At 38.8% G+C, this 25,782-nt stretch overlaps 1 protein-coding gene across 5 annotated transcripts in view; it reads left to right on the forward strand.

The window, feature by feature from the left end:
* The first annotated feature begins 433 nt into the window (after nt 1-433).
* The window catches only part of EPS15 (epidermal growth factor receptor pathway substrate 15), a 42,588-nt gene continuing 17,239 nt past the window's right edge, over nt 434-25,782 (forward strand). For 2 of the 5 annotated variants that reach the window (XM_048946247.1, XM_048946251.1), the window contains exons 1-13: nt 438-612; nt 6,428-6,469; nt 8,189-8,278; nt 8,629-8,676; nt 9,649-9,744; nt 10,146-10,211; nt 10,652-10,777; nt 11,240-11,299; nt 11,589-11,789; nt 13,308-13,453; nt 14,352-14,511; nt 18,023-18,108; nt 23,596-23,668. In XM_048946247.1, coding sequence (XP_048802204.1) covers nt 586-612; nt 6,428-6,469; nt 8,189-8,278; nt 8,629-8,676; nt 9,649-9,744; nt 10,146-10,211; nt 10,652-10,777; nt 11,240-11,299; nt 11,589-11,789; nt 13,308-13,453; nt 14,352-14,511; nt 18,023-18,108; nt 23,596-23,668 — 1,221 coding nt within the window. In that variant the 5' untranslated portion in view covers nt 438-585. Of the gene's footprint in view, nt 613-6,427; nt 6,470-8,188; nt 8,279-8,628; nt 8,677-9,321; nt 9,466-9,648; nt 9,745-10,145; nt 10,212-10,651; nt 10,778-11,239; nt 11,300-11,588; nt 11,790-13,307; nt 13,454-14,351; nt 14,512-18,022; nt 18,109-23,595; nt 23,669-25,782 lie in introns of those variants that run through there. The other 3 variants (XM_048946252.1, XM_048946248.1, XM_048946250.1) reach the window with 3 other exon arrangements.

Here is a 25,782-nt window from a genome sequence, read left to right on the forward strand (position 1 = left end):
GGTTCCTGATGTATGACTTTGTGGTAGTGCAAAGCAGTCAGGGGAGCGACCAAAATAGCTGCTGAGTGGGAGGGAGCAGGTACAGCGGCAGCTCCTGTATGAGTCCGTGCCCATAGCATTGTACCTATGGCAGGGACCCTACCGGGGATGTGCCGGACCCATGCCGATTCCCCTCGGGCCCTTTTCCCAACTGTCACAGCCCAAGCCCCAAAGATGCTGCAGCTCTGGGCTGGGGACTTCCCCAGCTTGGGCGGCGGCTGAGCCAGGGAGCTCGGAACGCGTGGAGCATTGGGGCCAGCCGGGCCGTACGGGAAAGCCAAATACGAGACCCGATCCGTATCATGGCTGCTGCTCCGGGTTTTTGCGGCAGCCGCCTCCAGCGCTCCGGCTCCAGCCGTGTTCCGCCGCCCGCCGTTGCTTTACCGCTGCCGTCTGAGGGCGGAGGCTCCGGCTCCGGGCCGGCGGGCGGGGATCCGGTGCCGGGTTTTGGCCGGGACCGTCCGGGGAAGTTGCCGAAGTTGGGCAGCGAGCGCTGGGTCGCGGCGCGTCCTTCCTGCGGCCCGGCCGGTGCATGATGGAAGCAGCATGGCCGCCCACCTCTCCCTGACACAGGTACCTCCCGCCGCGGGGAAGGGGCCGCCCGCCTCTTTCGGGCCGAGGCTCTCCGCCTCCCGGGACGGAGGAGCGGTGGCCCGGGGCCGGAGGCGAGCGGCGCGGCCCCCGCGGAGCGGTTCGGCGCCGCCTTGGCCCGCGGCTTTGTGCGAGCCCCGCGCTGTCAGGTTGCGGCCGCGGCGCAGAGCGAGGGTGGGCCGGACGGGCGGGAAGTCCTGAGCCGGTCGGGCGCCGCCGGCCCCGCGGCGCGGCCCCGCGCGGCTGCAGGTGCCTCTGCCCGCGGCCCCCGGCGTTCCTCGGCCGGGGAGCGGCCCGCAGCGGGCCGCGGCGGCTGTCAGCGCGGTCGGGCTTTTGTCTCGGGGAAGGAGCGGCTGGCTTCGACGAAACGAACAGAAAACAAACCCCGAGCCGCCCCGCGGATGGCAAGGGCGGGTGACGGAGCCGTGGGGCGCGGCGGTGCTCCGGAGGGCTGCGAGGCGGCGGGCCGGCTGTGCGCTCGGGGGGCCCACGGGCTGTGCCCCATGTTCTGACGTACCGGCGGTGCTTTAGCAACCGAGGTACCGGTATGGAAGGCGTGTCACCTCGTTTCGGCTACCTGCGTGCCGTGGGGACGCTTTGGTGTACTGGCTCTCGTTCCTTAGAGGGTCGATAGGTAGTAAACTGCAGGCGGGGCTGGTTCGGGCAGCAGGGACGGGGATACATTCGTTCCGACTGGCGGGCCTGCGTTGGTTGCTGCGGTGCTTTGATCCCACCATCGATAATGTCGTTTATTTTAACGACAAACAAGCTACTAAATAAGTGTGACTCACCAAAGCATGCGTGAGGCAACTGCAAAGTTCTGAGCGAGGCTGCTCCATTTGCAGTTATTCCCCAGTGGAGCTGGCTTTTGAGGAAATCGTCAGTCATTTCAAGTGTGAAACATCCCCATGCTACAGATTTGAAAAAGTTTGCACACAGCAGTAACTGATTCTGTGGGCTGCTGTATGGGCACGGGCTGTTCTGGCTCGTTATGTGGGGAGGGGGAAGGAGTGTCTGCTGTAGAGCGTTCTGCAGTAAAACATGATTGCTTACAGGCTGTGTAATCCTGTCATTGTAGAATTTATTGACTTTTTTGGTCACGTGGAAGAGGAACTAAATAGAAATGTGTTAATGTTGACAGAGGCAGAAAAATTGCCGCTATCCTTAAAACCATTGTGACTGCAACTTGCATCAGTGGGTAGATTGAGGAAGCATTTTCTGTTGTTGTTGATCATTGATGTGAGGGTTTCTTTTTTTGGCTAGTGGAAGGAGGGTGAGTAGAACAGGAATAATTTCAGGAAGTCAAACAAACCTGAAGGTAATTTCTTAAGTTGAGGTTCTAATTCTTGGCATTCTACAGTTTTGTAAAATCCTAACAAATCATAAGTGTTTTGAATGTGTTTAGATGTAGTATGAGGAAGTGAAAATGAGTATGGGTTGGGTGGGAGGGTGGGTATAGTTACCACCTACAGTGAGATCAATTACTTACACCACCAGGAGAAGTATGCAGGCTGGTCCTTTGCTGCATGTAGACCTCATGCAGAGAGTCAGAAGCAGTCATGCTTGACCTGCAGTCAAGCTCACAGTTGTCTCAGATTTTCTTTCCCCCTTTCCATGTGGGTTTGACTGATTTAACACAGCTAGGAAGCTGGGGCTTTCCAAAATCAGACTGGGGTATTTTCAAATGGCTTTGCACCTGTGGTGTCTGAGAAGGCCGACATCCTTTATTTGAATATTAAGGCTCTGCTTAAGAAACGTGGAACTTTGATCACTAAACACATTTCAAACCTGTGTAGCTGTAATGAAATTAACTACATTGAGTATACTTAAAGAGCGTTACAAAATGAATATGTTTATCTCTTCTCTTACCCCCAGTTTTGGTAATAATCTGAGGTATCTTTAACGTGGAAACAATACAGCAGTACCAGTGAGGAGGAAGTGTTGGTATCTAGCAGTGTCATCTGTTGTTGGAGAACTCGAGTATCGCCAAGGAGAAGAGTTTCATTTTTGACCTTCCAACTATGGCTACTTATCTTGTTTAATTTAGAGAGGGAAAAGCAAATAGAAAAAGCACAAAATGCATATCAGGAGTATGGAAGGTATGTATGTTGAATGCTGAATGTTGAAGGCTGGTGTAATACAGGCATAAAAAAGCTCTGTTGCTTTTGAGAATTAAAGCTGTGGTTCAGCATGACAAACTGCGTGATTGAAAGTTTGGAGGAGTCGAGGTGGGTCTGCATGGAAGTATTCAGGGAGAATGGGAAGATAACTTCTGTTTGCCTCATACTGTGTCATGGGTGTCTGGAATTCCATGTGGTGTTGTCCAAAAGACTCACTGAATATTACTGAATGAGGCTAAGTTACATACCTGCTAGGTTTCTATCCAGTTACTGGAGTATATAGGATATAAATACACAAGAGTGCAAAGGACTGGTTTGTAGTAATAGATATGTTATAATAGAGCCAAAAAGCAAAGCTCTCCAGTGACTTAATTCTTTTTCTCTCCAGGTATCTGGTGAACTCCAGATTTTTGTTAGGAATCACAAAATGATTTTTATTTTTAAATATATGTACATATTTTATAGACATGAGAAATCTGTTTTTCCGCTTTCTGCCCTCTCTGAAAGATCAGGAAATCTGAGTGTGTGTGCATGAATGTGTTTCAGCTGGTAAAGCAGACAGGGCTTAATTTTTTGGTTGAGATTGACCTTGTTAATGGCTGAAAGGCAGTGGAGCTGCTGCTTTGTGTTTGACAGACTTTGTTCAGTACTGATTAGAAGATGGTTGAGGTTTCCTGGCGTGATTTGAGAATAAAATTGAACAGTATTTAATTAAGCAGTGACAGATGTCTGTGCAGAAGGAAGATGGCAGTTTCTGTGCATGCTTCAGCTGCCTAAGGGGAATGAAAGTTCTGACTCTTCAAGTGCATGGCTGTAGATGCATATAGATTATAGCAAATATTTTCTTAATTTCCCCTGTGTTGTTGTTAGAGAGGGAAAAGCTTTTAATCTGAACGAAGCTTTCATTCAGTAACTCTTTTAACATCATCATAACTGTGATAAAAAAAGGTGTGATTCCAGAATACAGTGGGCTATGTAAAGTATGAGCAAGAAATGCCTGTAGAGAATCTCTGCTCTTGTTTAACAGTTTGGAATATATAATGATGTGTGGTCAGATGAATGTGGAAGTGCCATATAGGCCTCAGTAGGACAAAATTCCAAAAGAATGGGTGTAAACAATGTGAAAGGAGGAATTTTATAGAGGGGAAAAACACACAAAGAGTAGATCCAGATACTTCTTTTAATGGATGCGTTGTTTGAGCATGTGTATTTTCTATGAAGCTGAAGTTGAGTTGTTCTTAGCACAGACAGCGATGGAAAGCTTTACCATTGCATGTTTCAAATAAGAAAGAAAGGCAGTGTGAGAAAGGATGGGTTTATTATTGTTTGGAAGGGACATCACATTAAACACAGCTTGCCTTAAACTTCACTGCTTTTCGGCTGTGTGGTTGTGCTGTTGTTTGCTTGTAACTCTGTCATTCCTATCCCCAAGCTATGCACTGCTATAGGGATTCCAGGTGTTGTAGTTGTCCCTTGCCATTACATTTGTCTTTTATGGACTAATTTCATACTCTCCTCAACCTTTAGGAGGCTGCTGCTTCTAATAGTGGAAGAAGAACTGCTTGTACTTTATTCTTCCTTCCCTTTTTAACTTCTCTGAAATGGGGAGCTGAGATTCCCGCTGTGTCTGAAAGGTTCTTTTCTATCTTGAGTCATCTTGAGACCCAGGAAAGAGCAAGAGGATGGCTGCATGCGGAATGTTTACTACCAGATGGTGTCATTTGACATGGAAACAGTGAAAACAAATCCTAAAACTTGGCATCATGATAGAATACAGAATTTTGGTTTTTAATTGAAATAGAACAGCTCACCTTCTATCTTACTTCCTATCACATTTGGTTTGGAGGGATGCTTTGTTTTTTGTGAGTTTTTTTCCTCTGCAGATAGCCCCCCAGTCAGGGCTTTCTCACTACTATGAGCAACAGAAGGTTGTGGATGTTAGACCTAAGTAGAAACATGACAGCGGGGTGAAAACATGGCTGTAAAGGCTTGAGTGCCTCTAGAAAATGAAAAAGACTGATGTCCCTGAAGGTGGTTTTTTTATTTCCTGGAATAATATCCTGAAGTTCAAAGGTTTTGTAACAAAGGTGATAATTACTGGAACAGACGTTACTCTTGTGAAGTGATAAACTTTTAAATGCAAACATGATAATGTATTTTTATATTTTTGCATGCAGTGGAATCTGACCTTTTCTCCCTCCTTCCTTTTTGCATTGTGAACAAGTTGAGGTTGTGCTCTACAGTTGCATATTACAAATCTCGTAAAAAGAGTGCTCACAGGTCAATTCTGCAGCAACACCTTCAGAAGCAGGGCAGTGTTTTTCTTCTTGCAGATAGAGCACATTCCTGACAATATTAATACCTTTTAATGTGGGGTGTGTTTTGCAGGAAAAGTCAGTTACTAGTAAAAATAGTTGGGAATTTTTTTATTCTGTTTGGTGTCACAGGAAATTCCAGTTGTTGCAATGATACTGATGTTAAAGTGAACATTGGAAACACTGCTGAAACAAATAAGAATGACTGGCTTGTGCTCCAAGTGCTGAATGAGAAGATTGTTTTGCACTCAGTGTTTTCCTTGCAGGACTCCAACATGATATTTCCTGTCCAGGAGTGACAATGATAGGTTTGGCTGTAATAATGAAACATTTGGCTGAACAAAGAGTGATATTGGGCAAGAGGGATGATGTGGGCTTTTACTTCTAGAGCGCACAGTGCTCAACTTTGTTCCAGTATTTTGCTCCTAGCTTTAATGGGATTTTGTCTATACTGGTACATTATGATGAATTAATGAACTTAGTAAAACATCTGAACGTTTTGGGGAATAGCCCCTCTAAAATGCTATTAAAATTGTAGGTGAATTGATAAGTGCAGCACTTGACAATTAATTGAGAAAGTATAGTATGCTTTGGGGCGTGCTGGAAAGTGGTGTATTGGTGCTGTGGTAGTCAGGTCTGGCAAAATGTGAATGTATTTTGTCAGGCAATTCTAAGGGCTGTGTAAGTGGCTGCTTAGGTAGTGGCTGAAACAAGAAGTGCCAAAGCAAAGTCAGAGTGCAATAATTGTAGGTTTAGATGCTGTTTAATCCTTGCTTGAGTTTAGGTGAGCTCTGGATGTATGGTAGGTGGTAGTGAAAGTAAGGCAGAAGGGATCTTTGGCAACGATACAGATTAAAATATCTCCTCCCCCCCTTTTTTTTTAATAATTGTTGCTGTGAATTTAGTTAGGAATCCACGACTTACTTAGATATCTGAAAACTTTGCAGACTACTTGCTTAAGGCACTGAATTCTAAATGATGATTTAGTGGGTAATGAAATCCAGCTATCTTGCTTTGTATTCATTGGCGAGCACTTGTGGGACTGTATCATCGCAGACTTCTTGGCTTGTATTGGATCTTGCATACAAATTTGTTTTGTGCTGCCTATCCTGGTGACCTGTCTGAGAGTAACCTGATAGCGATCAGTGTCAGTGGCTCCAAAACAAGGAGCAAGTCTTCTGCAAGTTACAGTATAACAGTCCTCATCATTTTGCAAAGCAGACTTATATAAGTGCTTAATGCTTTATGAAGACCAGCAAAAAGTGTTTCCTAGCTCTAGTCATCCGGGGAGAAGGGAGCTGAAATGCAGATTTTATGGTTAATTGAATATCCTTTTTTTTCCTTTCTTTTTTTTCTTTACAGCTGTCAAGTGCAAATCCTGTGTATGAGAAGTTCTATCGACAGGTGCGTATGTTCTTGCTGAGAAAAGAAACTTTCTTTTACATAAAAGAATATTCCTTTGCTGTAGACTTCAGCATGGCCAGCAGAGTGTAAATGTTTGAAGTTCAAGAAAAACACTGCTGACTTACAATATATTTCTCTAGTAACTAACACTTGTCTGAGCTATATCAGTACCAAAGAAAGTGTAAGATGATTTATATATAGCAGTTTGCTAGCCAATTCAACAAAACATACATCAATTTACAATAAGAGGACTGTTAGCAGTTGGACTGGAGTAAACCCCTGCCAAGTACTGTGCTGGTGTGGTTGGTTGTTTTCCATTTACAAGTGAAACTGACTTTGCTGTGTTTGTAGACCAGTTAGGTTTATGTAAGACTTGCATCTCTCTTTGTGCCTTAAGGTTCTTCCCAGTGCTGTGAGGAGTGAAAGGCAACCGAATGCCAAAAGCATATGTGTAGTTCTTGCAGCTTCACTCAGTGGACATAAATTCTTTTGATAAATAAAATTTGTCATTTGTCTTTTATATTTAGATCCAGAAGGAAAAAAAAAAAAGTTTGTTTTCATAAAAACAGGTTTAAAAAAAAAAAGGTGTACAGCACCATTTATCAACTTATGCCTCAAAAAGTTGGGCACTCACTTCCTAAGAAGGACCTTTCTCCACGAAAGGGGCATTTCAGTTTTGAAATTCATGAACAAAAAAAGGGAGTTTACCTTGGTCATAGTTAGGATGGCTTATGAGAGTTGAAAGAAATAGCATCACTCTTACAAAACTATCTTTCAGTCTGATGAACAAACTTGTCATCTCTCTCTCTAGGAATACAAGTCCTTTAGAGAACACTATATTATGTTTATCGTTAGAGGGTCACAAGAAAAGACAAGGAACTCACTTTTCTCCGTGTCAGATTTCCTAGCTCCATACAAATGGCTGTATCACTGACTTGGATGATCTTTGCCACACACCTGTCTGTCCCTTCTTCATGGTTGCAATTGCTTAATCACTGAAGTATGAAACAAAAAGTTGGATGAAGAAAGGGAGTTACAGGCCAAGTATGATCCAGCTTCTGAAGTCACTTAGCATCTTGCATCCATTGGCTTAAGCAGCCTAGTGACACTGGAGCATCGTCTGGCAGCCTTAGCAGGATACAGCCACAGGGATTCCTTGAACCTGGTGTTACTGTTAGCTGTGTTGTGTCAGTGGATTTTTTTCTACGGAATTGAGTCTTCTGACTTGCTCAGCCAAATGCTTTTTCTGCATGCATCTGTACTAAGAAGTAACTTTGGAATGTCTAAACACTTTCAGATGCACATGATAACTTTTTCCTTCTCCTCCTTTATATAAGGAGATGTCAGCTTTCAAAATAGCAGTGTTAGAAAGACATTTCCCTTTTTTCTTATAGTATTAGTAGAGCATGTCTTGTTTCTTTCATACTAGAAGCACTTAAGAGCTTTCTGTACCAATGAAGAATAAATTCATCACCTGAAGTAGCACTGATGCTTAGCACTCCTCCAGTTCTATCATAAACTTATTCATTTTACGCAGTCTAATTGCTGTGAAATTAAAAATAAACACAGCTGATACTGTGTTACACTGCCTTTGCTGAGAGAGATTCTCATGTGGCTATGAGCATTCTTTGCTAGCTTTTTGATAGCTTCTGTAGTGAGTTTCCATCAATTTGAAAGCTGGTTTGTGATGTGAGTTGCCTTTTTTTCTTCTATCCCCAGGTTGATTCTGCTAATACTGGAAGAGTGTTAGCTTCTGATGCAGCTGTTTTCTTGAAGAAATCTGGATTGACAGACTTGGTACTTGGAAAGGTATTTAATGACAAGTATTTAATTATCCTGTGGTCCCTTACTTCAGTTAGCATCCCCTGTAAATTAAAATACTTGGAAAGGTATGGCAGGATACATGATCTTCCCTAGTGTGTTTTCAGTAGTGCTATTTAATAGTTTCAAACTTCAGTACCTGTGCTTATTTAACTGTATATGTTACTCGTGATGGAAATTAAAGCAGCATTTAAATTTGTCACCACAAGTAATTGCTACAACAAAAGTTAAGAACTGAACTTCCATCCAAGAATTAAATTGTTTTTAAAGTGAGTGAGAACTTGCCAGCTTCCTCTTAGTGTTTTGGAATACCTTTGACTATTGTTTTTATGTTTTAGATTTGGGACTTAGCTGATACTGATAGCAAAGGAATCTTGAACAAACAGGTATGATTGTATGATGAATGAGGTTACTCTAACTGCTAGCAAACCTTGCAATGAGATGAGTATTAATGTTTCTGGGTTCAGGAAGGCAATTCTTCTCATAGGATTTTTTTTCTGATATGTACTCCCCATTTCAGTGTAAGCTACAATAAGTGAAGTACCCTTCAGCTTCCTCATCTGTTTCTCTTCAAGTCATAAAATGAGCTGCTGTGTATGTGTGCAATACAACAGAGGAATAATTTAAGTCTAATGTACTGTATTTACTATTAAGGTAATTTTTCCTCTTAATCTTGAGGGCAAAAATGCAGAAATTAAAATGCTATCAAATCTTCAATTTATCTAATTTTGCTGGATTTCATGTGTGTGTTTGGACTTGTTCTTTTTAAGCTGCAGCTGTGAGCAGTATGTCTGTGTCAGTCAGATGTACATCAGTGATGCATGTAGCACGAGCTGCTGACAAGCTCTGATGTGATATTGCTGTTAGATGCTTTGAAGTGTAGTTCGTTAAATAATGGCCTGCAGAGAGTTGGTTGCTTTAGTCATTCGGAAAAGGTGCTTGTAGCATCTATGAAACAAATCTTTCATCAGCCTTCCAGTTTGGTTCATCTATTTCATATGCTGTACATTTCTTCCCTCTTCCACTGTCAGCTACCTTTGGGGTTAACTCAGTTCCTTCAAGATAAACAGCTGTACTCACTGCTTCAGATTCTTACTTCTCTGTCATAGAAGAACTGAGTGCAGACAGCTGGTTATACTGGCAAGGAAGCTACTGAATGCATGGAGCTAGTAATAGTAAGTTTTACCTCGCTGGAAGGATTCAGTGGTTTTTTGACTACTGCTTTCTGTCATTTTGCAACTCCTACCCTTCCAAGCTGTTTGTGACCATTGTATGTATAACAGTACTAGAAAACTTCTTAATTCTTGCTCTTGCATATTTTCATACAATAAAACTTTACAATTTTATTTTTCCTGTAGGAGTTTTTTATAGCTTTACGACTTGTAGCATGTGCACAGAATGGATTGGACGTTTCCCTGAGTAGTCTCAATTTGCCTGTTCCTCCACCAAGATTTGTAAGATTTTATTTTTAATATGCCTATCAACTTCTTACTAATAAGAAGCTTTGAAGCTAACAATTAGGAGGACTTGTTATGAATACCAAATATTTCTGAAAAAGGTGTTACAGGGAGGGGAAAACAAGAGAATGTGGAGTTAGAATAAGGTGCTGCATGTTCTAGTGGGGTTATAAAAGTAGAATTGTGTAAAATTGGAATATTTATGGCACTTGTTCTGTTAGTGCTGTCCTTAATGGAAGAAAGGTTTTAAATTTCTTACTGTAAATCTTTATCTCCCTCACTAAAGTATGCATGACTGAAATGCTTTGAGAAGCAATAACTTCTCAAATAAGGGGGTGGTTTTAGAAGGTCAGAACTCTTTTTTTTTATGTGAGTTTTTTCTCCTTTTTTTTTATTAGACTGATACTAGTAGTCCTTTGCTGCTCAGTGGAACAGCATCAAGTGATATTCCATGGGCTGTTAAGGTAAACAAAATATCATGCTACTATGTAGAACGGTGATGTGCTTTGTAAGGAAACACAAATCTGAGAAAAATATGGTACTGATAGCTATAGTTCATTGCACACGATAAATTGACATTCCTGTTCAATCTGTACTTTGGCTTGTAGATCTAATTTGTGTGGGTCTGGGGGAGGTGTGAAACTGCTTGGGAAATCTTGGGAAGAAACTTGATTTATTGAGAATAGTCACTTAAAGGCATGAAAATAAATGAGGACTAAATCTCAATGGATTTTTGTACAAGTCTCTGCCTTTAAAAAGAAAAAAAGAGGGGGGAGGATGTAATTTCTGTGTATCAGGAACTTCCATGTATGCTTTTCTCGCTGTAGCTTTGACAAAAGTGAGTCAGTGTTTTTGAAAGTGCTTTATGGAGTGCAAGTGTGATTATTTTTCTTCTGCTCTGCAGCTGGAAGACAAGGCCAAGTATGATGCTATTTTTGACAGCCTAAATCCTGTTAATGGACTGCTGTCAGGAGATAAAGTGAAACCTGTACTCCTCAACTCAAAACTGCCAGTGGATATCTTAGGACGAGTAAGAGTAGCTTCCTATTATTTTTTTTCCAATTAATTGTTAATTCGCAGGTAATAACTATGCTTCACTCATCTTTATCTGTTTCTCACATCCTGTGTTTATAGTAATAAGCCTAATTACTAAATACTGTCATATGGAGTGACCAGACATACAGTTGTTAAACTGTAAAATTTTTCATTGACATTTTGATAGATTACCTCTAATTATAATGTTTATTTGTGTATATAATTTGTGTATGCTTTAACACTTTGTTTTGGACAGGGTTCAATTAGCACTTCGATTTCAGACTCTTCTTTTGCATGGTCTGTATGAATGTGTATCACTTACTGAAAACTGCTGTTAGATTAGTAGGACTTTAGATACAGTGGGAGGAGGCTGTTCTCTCATTTGTTTTGTAATGATATAAAAAGGCAAACACTACAGTTCAGGCAAATATCCCTATATTCTTCTTTTTATTGGTAGGTGTGGGAATTGAGTGATATTGACCGAGATGGAATGTTGGATCGCGATGAATTTGCAGTTGTAAGTATCCTATGTGCCTCAGAATTCTGAAAATGGAGTGACAGAAGCTCAAAATGGGTGAATTGTGTGTTAGGTTCTGACTGTGCAGTTTCATTTCTTGCCTTTATTCAAAGACTTTCATCTAATTTTATTACTGAATTAGCGTCAGTTTATTGAATATATCATTACACAAAGTAGCTTTCCCTCTGGGCTAAATGAAATATTGTGAAAACATGCTACAAAGTTATTTCTTAACTAATTCTTTCTCCTCCTTCTCTCCTCATTTGTGTGTTTGTTTCTTTGTGTTCAGGCCATGTTCTTGGTGTACTGCGCTTTGGAGAAAGAGCCAGTGCCAATGTCCTTGCCTGCAGCTTTGGTGCCACTATCCAAGAGAAAACCTATTAGTGTTCCAGGAGCAATGCCATTAATCCCTTCTTCAGCATCTTCCAAAGATTCTCATCAGTCCTTGCCACCTGTAGGCATTTTAGCTGCCAAAACACCATTAACACAGGTATAATTCTGAAGGAAATTGGGGTCAAAAGATTTGTTCTTAATGTTGTTCTTTGGTGTGTGCTTATGTGAGGAGTCTTGATAAACATTTTTTATTTCCTTCTCCTTCCCCTATTGATAATAAAATTGAGGAGGGTGATGGGAAGACAAGATTAAGAGAAAAGATAATACATAATTTCTTCAGATGTCTCCAAATATAAACAGTTGGATAAAAGCATATTATTTAGTGAAGATTTTGAAGATATTTTTAAAATAAATTGTTTCAAAGCATCTAGCTCAACCTTAGAACACTTAGAAAACAGTTTAATCCAAGCATACGTAGGCAGAATGTTTGTTCTGACTGAATACTGATTGGAATCTGGGCAGTTTTTAAGACAAATTGTGATAGGATTGTGTATGTACTTACATGTTGTGCACGGAAGCAGTTTGAAGAAGACGTTCATGAAAACAATAGATCACTGCAAGCTATGGAAAGAAAGAGGACAGAAGGTCTAGCACATCCCCTGAAATATGTGAGATCTGGTGCTTGTTCTAAATGTAGTTACTGAGAAACTTAACTCCAGCAGAAAAGCATCTTATTGAATTCTGATCCTTTTAGAATCCAGAATTTGGGAGTATGTCTTTTCAAGTGCATTATAATTTACTGGTTGTATTTGAAGCAAATGTTGAGAAAGGAATCTGAGGTGAGAGCTGAAGTACTTTAATGCATAAGATGCTGCGTGGATATTTGGGTACCTGTATTTGAGAAATCAGCAGATTGGCACTTTGTGTCTCCTGGTTCCCAGACTTTGGCAGCTTACTTGACTGACTTAAGCCTGAGTAGTGTGTGTATTACAGGGCAGTTGTGTTCTGGATGAGTGTCTTGGTGTATGTTGTTTTTTTGTTGGTTTTTTTTTTTTTTTTATACAGCACCATTTGGGATTTGTACATTAAGTGTCCTTGTACACTTAAATTAGTGTCCACGAGCATGCATATATGCAAAAGCTGAAGCAATTTTCACTCATCCTCCCCCCATCTTCTTATAGTAAATAGTATAGTATTGGAAAAATTGCTGAAGTAAGAAATGTGGCTGTAACTCCTATCTTTACCTTAGTAAGAACTTCAGATGTGTAATTTAGAATGTCCCAGCTGTTAACTCTGAGCTTGACCCATCTAAAGCTCTCCAGCTGTGTAAGGAAGAGTGAAGTTGATGGAGGCAGACTATGAGTACAGTGGTGAGTGCAAAACCCCTTGCTAGGAGGAGATCTGGGCCCCAGGGAATATTTCTGTTGCATAGGCAAAGAAGTAGAGCAGTATCAACCAACTGTTGCCCTTCACTGATACCAGTGTTCCTGCTTTTGGAGTGTCTTGCCTATACGTGTCTATTTTGGATGATAAAAGTGATTCATAAATCTAAAATGTGTGCTATAGTCCATGAATTATGTAACTCTGAAAGTATATAACCAAAAACAGAACTGTCTTTATCTTGGTATTGTGGGTTTTGTTTTCCTCTCTACCACTCCCCCTCCCTTCCCTTCAGTGGGTTGTATCGCCTGCAGACAAAATTAAGTATGATGAGATCTTTATGAAAACTGACAAGGACATGGATGGATTTGTGTCAGGTGTGGAAGCCAGAGAACTATTCTTGAAGACAGGACTGCCTTCTGCTCTGCTTGCACATATCTGGTAGGGATTATTTTCCCTTGACAGCTGTTTAGACGATGGCTTGGTTCTTGATCCTTCCTAGCTCTTTTCATGAAAAGTGCTATGCTGACATTTATAGAAAATGAGAGCTATTTTCATATAAAGTAGCAAGGCCTCTGTATTAGCAGTGGTAACTTAATTTGCTTCTACTTTTGGATAGAAATAGGGGGAAAATTGGTTAATGCCATGAGCTATTTCCTAGCTAGAGGAGGTAAAGTGCCTGAAGAAATGGCTTCAAACAAATACTGCATTTAGCTAAATGCCTCTATATAAAGGACCATAATGTTGCTGTGTATTTCAACACTGAGACTATCAGTTTGAGAATTATCTGCATGAAATTCTTAGCATTCAAGACTCAGGGCCCATCTAATTCTGTGAATTGTTTGTCTTTCATTAAAGCCTGTATATTACAGGCTGTAGTGACACCTACTGTGTGATGGTATTTTTTCTAAATTTTTCTCCACTGTAAGCTAGTGCATGGCACTCTGATAGAAAAACGATTGGGTTTTTTCACTGTATGGTTAATATAATGTAGGAAATCTAGGAAAATGGTATAAACTGGTGTTGCCTATGGAATGTTCTTTAGTTTAGCAGGTAAATTCAGCTCTAGATATTCAGATGTTGCAATTCGTATGCCTAGTTCTGCCTTTTACCAGATTAGCAATTACTCTAACAGAGCATTGGAACTTTACACAAAAGGAGGGAAGTGGTTGTGTGTGTTTCTGCATTCATTACCATGGTTTGTTGTGTATTGCATTATTTTTAATAGAGGAGGCACTCAGTAGCTGTTTTCACAGTTCTAAGTGAAATAAAGTATAACATGTAGAGTTATACTTGTGGAAATGAAGATTTGGTTTATTTCATGTGCATCTCTGTCTAGGGCTCTGTGCGACACAAAGGACTGTGGGAAGCTTTCCAAGGAACAGTTTGCTTTGGCTTTCTACTTAATTAATCAGAAATTAACAAAGGGCATAGATCCACCTCAAGCTCTGACTCCAGAGATGATTCCACCTTCAGACAGGAGTGTCACATTACAGAAGGTAAGGATGGGTTTGCATGCTTGGTATAAATTTCAAAGGCTGGAAAGGAGGCACTTCAAGTACTGGCAAACCTCAAGGTTATCGTAATATCAGGAAGAAAACAAGCATTAATTACAAAGAAGTGACAAAACACTGCTCCATTCATGTTTTGAAATGAAGCTGTCATTTATTACACTTGCCAACCAAGCAGAGAGATCTTATGTTGAGAAAGCATTATTTTCTATATTAAAAGAATAATCTTTTTCCTGTCTGAAGAAATCTTAGTTTGCATCAGGAGTAACATGCACAGGCTCTATGTTTTTGTCCTAGTGTGCTTTTCAATTATCTTTCACATTTCTTTTTTTCAATAACACTCAAAATAATGTGAATTAAATAAAGTTTATGTATTTAAAGTTCAAAAAGTAAATGTGCACCATTTTATTCTTCACAGATAGTTTAAATGTCTTGATAGCCTGTTAATTGCCATCTGTCTTAATCCAGCAGTAGACTAAACCTCAACAGCTCAAGTTATGTTTATCAGAATGGCAGAAGTCATTGGCAGATTCTTACTTGTTTTACGCATTGTAGAGTCTTATGTTGGTTGCCTTTTCTTGGTTGTGCAAAGCTGATTCTACACTTTCTTGAACAGAATGAAAAATCAGCAACTGAAAAGCTAGAAACTCAAAGTTTGGCACTACTTTTGAGTTTCTGTAACTGGAATCTTATTTCTTTTTTACATTCTATTTTTAAAAAGTAATTGCTTTATTTGCAACCTTACTAATCTTTTTTGTATGTTTGCTTTCCTTTCTATGTCTCTTTTCTAGTTTGGACTGTTTTTTCCATTCTGCACCACTCTGCTTTTCATCCTTATTATTCTGTCAGTTTGTTAACTCTGCTTTCTCAAGGTTAGAGAATCTTTGCTTTTCTAATATTTACTGTCTGTTGGTTTGATAATGAGCATCCTTCTAAGACTCTTAAGTAACCACTGAAATAGTGCAGCACTTTCTGAAGCATCACAACTTGTTGCAATCTCAAATTATTACTGGTTTCCAGTGTTGTTCACCTGGAAGAATCTCAAGATGCTTTGCAAATCTGAACTAACACAGTGTACATAATCCACTCTTGTGCAGAAAGTGTTTCTGGAGTAGACCTCTGTGGCTGTTACAGTTTGGCTGTGTGTACTGCTTAAGTTTACAAAAGAAAGTGCTTTGTATTATCCTGTTCAAATTGTTGGGGAAGGGATGGCAGTTGTAGCCCAGTCTGACAGATGACAGTATCCATTAGGACTGATATCCATGTTATTACTGATTATGTTTCAGAACATGTAGTGGTCAGAACACTTTAAATGAAATCAACATTGTTTACTGCTGTTCTGTGTACGTTGTCTTCACAGAACTCTTAAAGACATCAGTTGAATTTTGCAGTGATTGCTAACATAAAAGATGAGAATGTTATGAAAGAAGTTAAGAGATCTTTTACTTAGCTGTCTAAATCCTTACCCATTTTACTAGATGAGCTAAAGGCTTAGCTCATTTTGAGATTTTCCAAAAAAGATGCTGTCTTCTTAGTGGATATGGAAGAACTGAATTGCTCGAGAACTGAACAAAAAGATAAGTAAGAGTGGTGGGCAGAAATAGGCCTTTTTCTGGATTTCTTGAAGTGTTGTGGCTTAATTAGTAAAGAAAGGTAGGCTTCCTCTCCTGGTTTACCAGTACAAGGGTAGTAGCAAAAATATCAGTAACCACAATGGTAATCCATTGCATTTTTGAAGTATAGAAAGTTAACTTGCAGTCCTTCTTGGTAGGTATTCAGAAATCACATGCGTGTGTATTGCTGTTTTCTAATGTTTGGTGTCCTTGCAGAATTTCATTAACACAATAGTATAACTTCTTATTTCTATTCTGAGGTTTGAATGCAGATCTCATGAATGAGAAAGAGCAGTAGTAGTCTAGTATTTGTTGCTGTGTTCCTTTACCTAAAGCTGTTTGTAGTTACAAAACCAGCTCTTGCATTACTGGCTGTAAAACTTACACTTGCATTCAAGTTCCTTTATGGAATTGTGACTGAAATTAACTTTTATTAATATTTTCCGTTTAAAAGGTTGAGTGTTGCTTGCATGTGTGATGTTAAGTGGCAGCAAATAATTCCAACTTCTGCCTCTTCTGAACGTGTACAATAAAGTTAAAAATGGCCTTTCTGGACTGGGTCTCTCCCCAGAGTTCTCCTGAAGAACTGAAAATACGATGGTACTGCACCTTGTGCAAATTTGATGCTCGAGTTACCATTAGAAAACAGAGCCCAGAAAGAATTTGCACTTGTGGCTCATACCACCGTATTTCCTTCTTTATAGAATAAGGAAGGATTTCCTCATTAGAGGAATTGTGAGCAACTCGACAAAACTCCAGTGTAATTCTTGAGAATAGGATTGAACTTTGTAACTGTTTGGCCAGTTTGAGGAAGTGTACACTAACCAGTTTAAGAATGACTGTATGGTTTCTTAATTCTCAATTTGTGTCATTTGCTCCAGTAAAAATATGTATGAATAATCTGTAATTGTGCTGAGTAATATTCTCTGCCACTGTGTGCACAGATTTACTGGTTAGGTCTTTGGTTGACTAAAGATTTCTTACCTTTTCCCCCAGTATACACATGAATAAATAAGTAGTTCGTAGCATCTTGATTCATCTTCAGGGAAAGATAAATCTTTCTCTGCAGGATTTAAAGATTTGAATTTGTGTTATTTTTGAAATATCACCAGCTGAATGTTTATGTTGCCCTCTGAACTTCTGTATTTTGTCCCAGACAACTTTAAAGCTAGAAGGATTATATGTGTTCTGGAATGTAGTTACGATGTCAATGGCTTCCTAAATCTGTGTGTGTTTTGTTCAGGCATAATAGAACAATTGCAGTATTTGTTAATTTGTATATTTGAAACTTGTGCCCCAGTCATTTATGTAAATTCATAAACATATGCGTAATTTGTGTTATAGTAGTTGTCTCATTATGAAGTTGTTAAGGAAGTAAGAACTCAAGGGCATTAATTACCTATAATTATGTATTATTGGAGTTTGAGTCAGTACTCTGGGATTTGTGTTAACACAGCTAGATACAGCTTAAAGCATTGCAAACAAAGCATTTTTACTTTGCATCAGGAGGATCACCAAGGTGAAGAAATGCATATATCAGTAGTAAATAAACCAAACCTGTTTAAATGAGAGATAGGAAACCCACTAAACATCAACCATAACATAAATTTAATTTTAGATCTAGACTCTTACTGTATGATTAGGTGTGCTTTTGTGGAAGACATGCCTTCAATTTACAGGAGACAAACTTGTTGTGTATTACCAGATTCATGGGGCATATGGGATATTCTGTCCATATAGCAGCTGGGCTGGGTTTTTTTTGCTTTTTTTTTTTCTTTAAACAATGAAAGAATTGAAAAGTAATGCTACAAACAGTTGTTACATTTGTGTTTCACTTGTAAAGTGAACGTAGATGTCAGACTGCATAAACTTTTTCTTTCTTTCAGAGTGTTCAAGGACTGAATTCTGTAGCAGATTTTTCTGCAATTAAAGAGCTTGATACATTGAACAATGAAATAGTAGACCTGCAGAGGTAGGTGAAGGAGGAATGTTTGGTTGTTTTACTTCTTGCTTTTTTTTTTTCCCCTGAAAAATAAACCAAAAAACCAATGCATAAGAGAAAATCAGAAGGTAATGTAGTCTGTTACCAATGATAAGCAAATTGATAAATTTATTCTAACGATGTTTAACTCTTCTATTCTTTGTTGACTCAGAAGACTGCATTTAGTAACAGCAAGACTGAAAATTCTGTCTGTGATCACTTCTGCACATGTTTCAGAGAGCTGCATCTCCTAGCATCCTAGGATCCAGATATTCTCTTTAGTTCATTTTTATTGTCAGGTCAGAATACAGGAGATCTTCAGGATGTGGAAGCCAGGACACAAATTAGTATAAGATGCCTTTGATTTGTAGAGCAAATCCTAGGGACTTTTTCCTACTGGAGGCTGGGAACTGAGAGAAGAAGGCTCAAGAAGGATATAGGGAAGGGAGTCAGAAGGTGGCAGTTTACGTAAGGACTTACATAAATCAGCTAGAATTTTTATGGTGGTAAAGATAGACATGCTTGCCTTCTGTTTGGTGAAATTCACTTTTGCACTGAAAAAGTTGTTTAAATTAGAGCTAGACAGATGCTTGGTTTCCAAAAATTATTTCTAGGCTTATTATTTCTAGGCTAAGATTTCAAGTCACTGAGGAAAATCAAGCTCATATATGCTGTACAATCTTTGTCATACTCTCAAGACATAGCAGATATTCTTCTTTAGTGACTTTTGCTACTATTGTAAATATACTGTAAGTTCATTCTGTCAGTTGAGGTGCTTTGTCATGATGACAAAGAGTGACTTATCCATGTCTCTTGTAGGAGTGTTTTAATTTGGAAATGTGTGACAGCACAGCCCATCTCCTAAACAGATAAATGTTTTTGCACTTGAGCTGCTTGTTACTTCCTCTGCCTCCTCACTTGTCCTTGCCATGGCTTCCTCTGTTCTTTAACTTGTATTGATACCAGTTTTGGACTTACACATTTATTAACCTACAATTTGATTTGCAACTATGTGTATTTGTTATTAGAAGGAAATAAATTATTCACTTGTGTGAATTTTTAGATAAAGGTGGATTTTTTTTGTTTTTTACTAAGTGTATTTGCAGCCTAACATTCACACCATTTTGTTGTGTTCTGCTCTTTCTTTCTCCCTGTGATATATGAAGGAACCCCATGGCCTTTGGAAGTCATTGCTTCTGCTTCTTCAGTGGCAAATTATTTATTTGGGTTATATCTGATTGATGGAGATACCATAGGGGCAATTACTAGCATGTTTTTAATTTAAGAAAGTGGAGAGTTACTTTGTTATTTACAGGCACAGAATAGAATTGTTACTAATAAATTAATTTTGATTACTTAGCAGTTGTTTAGCTGCTATAAAAGAGTCATTTTGGTAGAGGAAATGTTGCTCTCCTGTATCTCACCTAAAGTCCAGGTGGCAGTAGGAGGCAGCAGATCAGTCTTTGTGATAAGTTTAGGACATTTCTCATCTCTTGGGAAGTCTGCATTTGAAGTATAACTGTTTATGTATACTTTCAGTCTTCATAGTTACCATATTAAAATGTCATCCAAACAATTTGATTCATTATTAAACAAAACAGAATGTTTAATGATTAAGCCCAGTATGTACTAATTCTAATCCACGAGTTGTGTTTTATCAATGAGAGCTGCGTTTTTGAGAGCCATTAGTAGAAATTGAATCTATTTTTGAAATGCACATTTAAACTAAAGAAAACAACCAGAGGAACTCCCTAAAATAATGAAGAGAATGACTGTGTTGTGAAAATGCTGTTTGTTGAAAGGCTGAGTGAAGAATGCAGAAGTGATGTGTTTGTGTGGGAAAACGTCTGGTAGCCAAGAGCTTTTTGAATCTAATTTGATGAAAACATAAGGTGAGAAAATGGAGATTGAATATCAGATGGGAAATAAAAAGCACAATGCCTATTAGTAAGGTTAATTCCCCTCTGGTAGGGCAAATGACTTGCCTAGGGATGCTATGGAATGTGCCTCATTTTGAGCCTGACAGCAGTACTGCTTTTTTCAGAAGATCTGTAAATTCTATTTCCGTTGCATTGCATTTCTTGAGAGTTATTTCTGCTTTTTTTTTTTCATCAGCCTAGTGGGAGGTTAAACCAGATGTTCTTAATATTCTCTTTTTGAGCCATTGAGCCTTTTTCTTGACCCAGCACACCCTGCTTTCTTTTTGTTCATTAAAGTTAGCTGTGGCCCACAAATGAGTGGGATTTCTTCAGATTTTATCAGTAGGACATTGCTTTGTAAGTGTGAATAGTTGAGCTTAACTTGGTGCCACCCTTTGTGAGTGTTGGAGAGCAGTGGCTGCATTTTCCTGAACATAAGTCAAGCTAGGAGAATTTTAGAGCAGGTAAGTTTGTCTCTCAAAAGTAAGGAAATAACAAAATGCTCTATTTTTTTCCAGGGGCAACCTTTCGTTGCCATGTATTTGCATCAAAGCTTTGTTTAAAAGTCCAGAAATATAGAACTTGATAGCAAATCAACAGTAAGAACTGTAAACCAGCTGCTTTCTTCTAATCTGGTTTGGGAGCAGCTGGGTTGTTCCAGCTGAAAACTGGGGGACTGAAGGGGAGGAAAAACTGAGCAAACTCTAGATGTTTGGTTTTTTTTTCTAGCAGTGTCAACATTAAGCACTTCTACACTGGGAATTCCCACAATTGCACATGTATGTGACAATAGGAAATGTTGGGCAACTGAGTTTAAATGATGCTACTAAGTCTGTGAGCAGCTATCAATCATATTTTGTGGAAAAGAACTGATCTATTTACTATTTTTCATTTTTAACTAGTGTTGTTCTGATTGTTAGCTATCAAGAAGTGAGGCCAGGATTGTTTCATAGATGGCTTAAGTGGCTCTACTGACATGGGTCTACTCAGCTGTCAGCTATTGCAAATGTTCCCTGTGTGCTGGTTCCAATTCTTAAATAATACTCCATTCACAAATTGCAAAGCTGCTGGATTTACTGGTGTTATTTGATTTGTATATTATGAAGTGTGTGTGTTGGGTTGTTCTTTTGTTATTTGTTTGTTTTCAATCATTATTTTTAATTTATTTAACAAAAAGACCTCCTGACCTGGCTGCTATTAAGTTACCTAGGGAAACTGCATTGCTTACCTAATGGAGTTTGAGTTGGTTTCAAATGTTAACTTATTGTTGAGACCACAGGTGTTTTTGTGTTTCCAGGAGATGTTATGGGACTGTATGATTCAAGAAATCTGTCATATCCAATAATACAGTTTGGTTATATCCCTGGTATGCAGGTTTACCAGATAGTCTGTAAAAGAAATGGAGGCATTCAGAAGAATTAGTAAATTAAGTAGGTCTGCATTACCTTCATTTGAAACAAAGATGCTTTACTCACAGTGGTGAGCAGGGAGGGTAGATGCATTGTTCGGCCTGTATTCACTTAGCTTGTTTTCCTTTGTCTGAGACTGCTGCCTAAGTGTTTCTTGTTCGGCCTGACAATAATTCTTTCATTTGATGTTTTTTCCATTCATTGTCTGTGTTGTGATCTGACCAGTGTAAGCTGGCTGTGGGTGGGTATTGTGTCCAGATTGCAAGATTTTGGTACCTGACCACTGTTGAAATAGAAGGGAAGCGAGTTTCTTTTCTGATGGTCTCTTCAGGCCTATCAGTGACAGGAATTAGGGAAAGCTATATGTTAAGGCATACGTACCTGCTTGCATTTTATTTCCTGCTCAGTTTTCATACCCAAGCTGGAAAAATAACAAAACAACTATTTGTTGATCTAGTCAATTATTCTGTCATTTATCTTCAATTAGGAATAATGTGCCTGAATGTTTGTGTTTGATAAGTATCTGAGGGCTTGGTATTTTTGAACTTGCCTTCTGTTTAGATCTGTGGAAGCGCTTTGAGATGGGGACCGTTTATTTATGGAAAGTTATAAAAGGCAGAAGTCAACAGGACTTGTTTCAACTCTGTCTTGTGATGCTTTAAATATCTAAATTCAACTCTGCAACAAATGCTGGTTTATTGAGCTAGAGAAAAGCATTTGGTTTGAAGGAAACAATAGATCTGTGCAGCATTTTCATGATTATTTTTTTTCCTGATGAATGGGGACTGGGAAGTTTTTTGAAACATGAAGGTTGACACCTAAAAAAAATAGCACAGCTTGTTCTTCAGAGTCCCTCTTTCCACGTCTATTTTCCTCCATGTAAACCTCTCCTTAAAGCATGGTCAGTAAGTTAATTGGGTGCTGAGATAAACAATAATTGAGTGTGAGATATAGTGATAATTTTTCTGAATGAATATTTGTAAGGCATGATACCTGATTTTTTCCATCTTCTATTGTATATGCCTTAGCAGTAAACAAGCACTCCTTAGCCTGAATAAAGTCAACTTTCTCAGAGGAAATTCCCCTTTTTACTTTGGGGATGGTAGTGCTTGATTTCGTACTAGAGAAGAGTAAAAATAAGATTAATAGTTTCAGATTGATTGCCCATTCTGCTGCTATTAATATATGATTAATTTTAGTACGTGCTAGTAATATCATTTGATAGCTTTTCTAAATGAATTACCTTAGGGAAATGTCAGAATTTGAAAAATGATAATACTCTCATCTTCAGTGTACATAGGCATTTTAATAGCAGAGTCTTTATAAACATAAATGTTTGTATATAAAAGCTATTGTTAAAATTGCAAAGCCTGCTCTGCTTTTCTACATCTGGTAAAGGAGAAAACATAGCATACATTGTCTAGGGATAAATTCTTTTTTTATAAGAACACTTTTGGGTTGTGTGGCTTTTTCCTTTCTTAAAGCTATTGTTATCTTGGCTGCCAAGAATTTACTGATGGTAATTCCCCTGTCATCAGTAGTCACTTGTAAGCTTGCATAAATGTCTGTAGGGACAGACTTGATATGACACAGCAAATAACTATATATGGAGTCTGTTAAGCACTTAGTGATTACAGCAGGCTAACTTTTCTTCTTCTGACTGATCTTACCAACAAATCTGTCTAAAATATGATAGTCAAGGTTAATAATCTGCTAGGGTGGCCTCCTGAAAATGCTTTTAGCTGCTGGTAGCATAGGAATTACTGTATTTGCAGGGGTTAACAGATGGAATCTGATGCAATCCCTCCCACTTTTCCCAGCAGTTTTCATTAGACAAGCGCTCCATAGCAACAGTGAGATCACTGAAGACAGTATTTCATTGATTTTTCCCTCCCGCCCCCTTCCATTTTTAAGCCATTCTTATCACTAAAGTGCAGTTGGGTGAAAGGCATCTTTTTTTTTTTTTTATGCACAAGGCTTATGTGGGCTTCTGTCTTGTAAATTATTTGGAAAGCAGAAATCCCTTAGATCTTTTGTGTTTAATGTTTCACTATGTATTTAAAGAGAGATACAGGGTTAGGAGGCTGGATAACTGTACCTGCTGTAGCTGATGTTCTTAAGTATTCTTGCATTGTTTGCTGGTCTTCTAGGGAAAAGAATAATGTAGAGCAAGACCTGAAGGAGAAAGAAGATACCATCAAACAGAGGACGAGTGAGGTGCAGGTAAATAAGACGCAGAATTGTTGCTCAGATATCTGATATTGCACCATGTGATGCTTTAATAGCAATGAGATTACTGAATCTTTAGATCGCATCACTTGCTGAGTGGTGGCTGAGGAAAAGAATGTATGTTGAAATATATTTGGTATACCAATGTGGATTAGTAGGGTTCTGCATCTCTGTATAAATGTGTGAGCTGCTAGGATATGCAATCTGCATGGAGATTTTAATGAGAGATATTCAAAATAATAAATCCTCTTTTAAGCAGGGCTGATCTACTAAAAACTGAATAAGACGCGATTGTGCCACAAATTAGTAAACTTAACAAGGCTGAATTAAAAGGACTTTTCTATGGGGCTGCTTCTTAAAAGTCTCAGTAATTATCCAGCTTGAGAAGAATATTGCCTAAAATAAGTGAATTCTGAAGTAATATATTTGATTTTTATTTAAAGGGGCGTCATTGAACTTAGTGTAATTTGAATTTTGCAAGTGCCTTATGAATTAAAAATTATATAGTCAGCATCAGTGTTTAGGGTGTTAACAGTATAAGCTCTGAATTAAATACTGCAAAGCATATTTAAGTTAAATTTTAAGGTGCAGAAGCAGCTGGAATTGCAACAATAAGAAAAAAAACTTCAGTGTTCTATCTGATCATTTACATTTATTTCTGCCTTTGTTTCGGGAATCTTTATTAGTTCAAATACTCTCTATTTGATTATGAGTAAATGATATAAATTTCTAATTTTATTTTGTTTTGGGGGCTGGAAGGTTGGGAAAGAAAAGCCAGTGTTGCAAGCATTGTGACTCTTGTGCTCAGCTATTTAATATCCTTAAAGCCTGGATGATACTGAATAATCTGACCTTTCAGAAGATAAGCAGATGCTGGCCTGGTGGTCACAATGGCAGCCAGATTCAGCAGCTGCTGGAATGTGTGCAGAAGTTGACCATTCCTGCAGTTCTGTCTGTGCATGCCAGCATCGTTCTTGTCTGTGATGAAGAGGACCTTTTCACACTGTTAAACATTCTCACTGATGTTTCTATTTGGGCACACTTGGTGATTTTGTTAGTTTGTTCTGAAACATGTGTGTTCATATTAAGATTGAGTTCTCTGCTGCCTTTGTAGGAGAGGTGTCTAAAGCTAAATAAAACACCTGCCATTAGTATCGTGAGGCCTAAAATGTTGCAGTCTTAGTGTGATTTTATGTTTATAGTCCTTGATAGTCAGCAGCATCACAGAATCAATGGGATCATTGTATCCAGAGCGGTTGTGTTCGAAACAACTGTCTTAAATCTTTAACCTCTTAGTGATCACATAAGCTATTTGTATCCTGCTAAACATAAGGAGTTCTCAGTCTGTGAAGAAGGAGCAGTCTGTTACTGACATGTCAGAAAAATGGAAAGCCATCAGAATCAAATGGGACATGACTCCAGCATTCATTTGAGCTGATGGCTCTGTATCTCTGGTCTCTTTGTTCCTTAATGTTGGAGGAACCTGCATGTTTCATGAAACTTTCTAGAACTTCACAGGATAGCAGATGAAGAATATCATGTTATTTGCTTCTTTTCTCTTTCTGATGTTCTTATAGTGATATTTCTAAAGATGGTAGGCACAAACTGTGTTGTAATCTGCCACTTTTGATCAAGCTAATCTAGTGGCAGCACATGGAAAGGTTCATGATACCAGGATTATGTTCACCAACATAAATTATAACCTCACAAAGGCTTGTGATGGATTGAACAGATCTGTATGAGGGAAGAGATAGAATAGCTATTTTCCCCTATGAAATAATGTGTGTGCTGTACAAACAGAGTCTGAGAGGCAGGGACAGAAAAAGACTTGTAGAGAAAACATAACAAACTGATATATTTTAATGTTTATTAAAGCATTATCTCTCAGCAATGATTAAAGACTGTTTTTCTTAAGAGGTAACAGGTAGAATAGTAAAGATTGAGAAACTAAGGCATTTTTTTTATTTATTCTGTGATGGAGTTTTTATTTTCTTATGAATAACAGAGATAAGAAACACGGATACAAAATGTTCTTCTTGGCAGAAGACAACTCAGTTTTTCAGAGTTAATGTATCACTAAAACAACAATTTTTGACCATACAAGTGTC

The sequence above is a fragment of the Lagopus muta genome, chromosome 5 (genome assembly GCF_023343835.1).
Source record: "Lagopus muta isolate bLagMut1 chromosome 5, bLagMut1 primary, whole genome shotgun sequence".
Taxonomy (NCBI): domain Eukaryota; kingdom Metazoa; phylum Chordata; class Aves; order Galliformes; family Phasianidae; genus Lagopus; species Lagopus muta.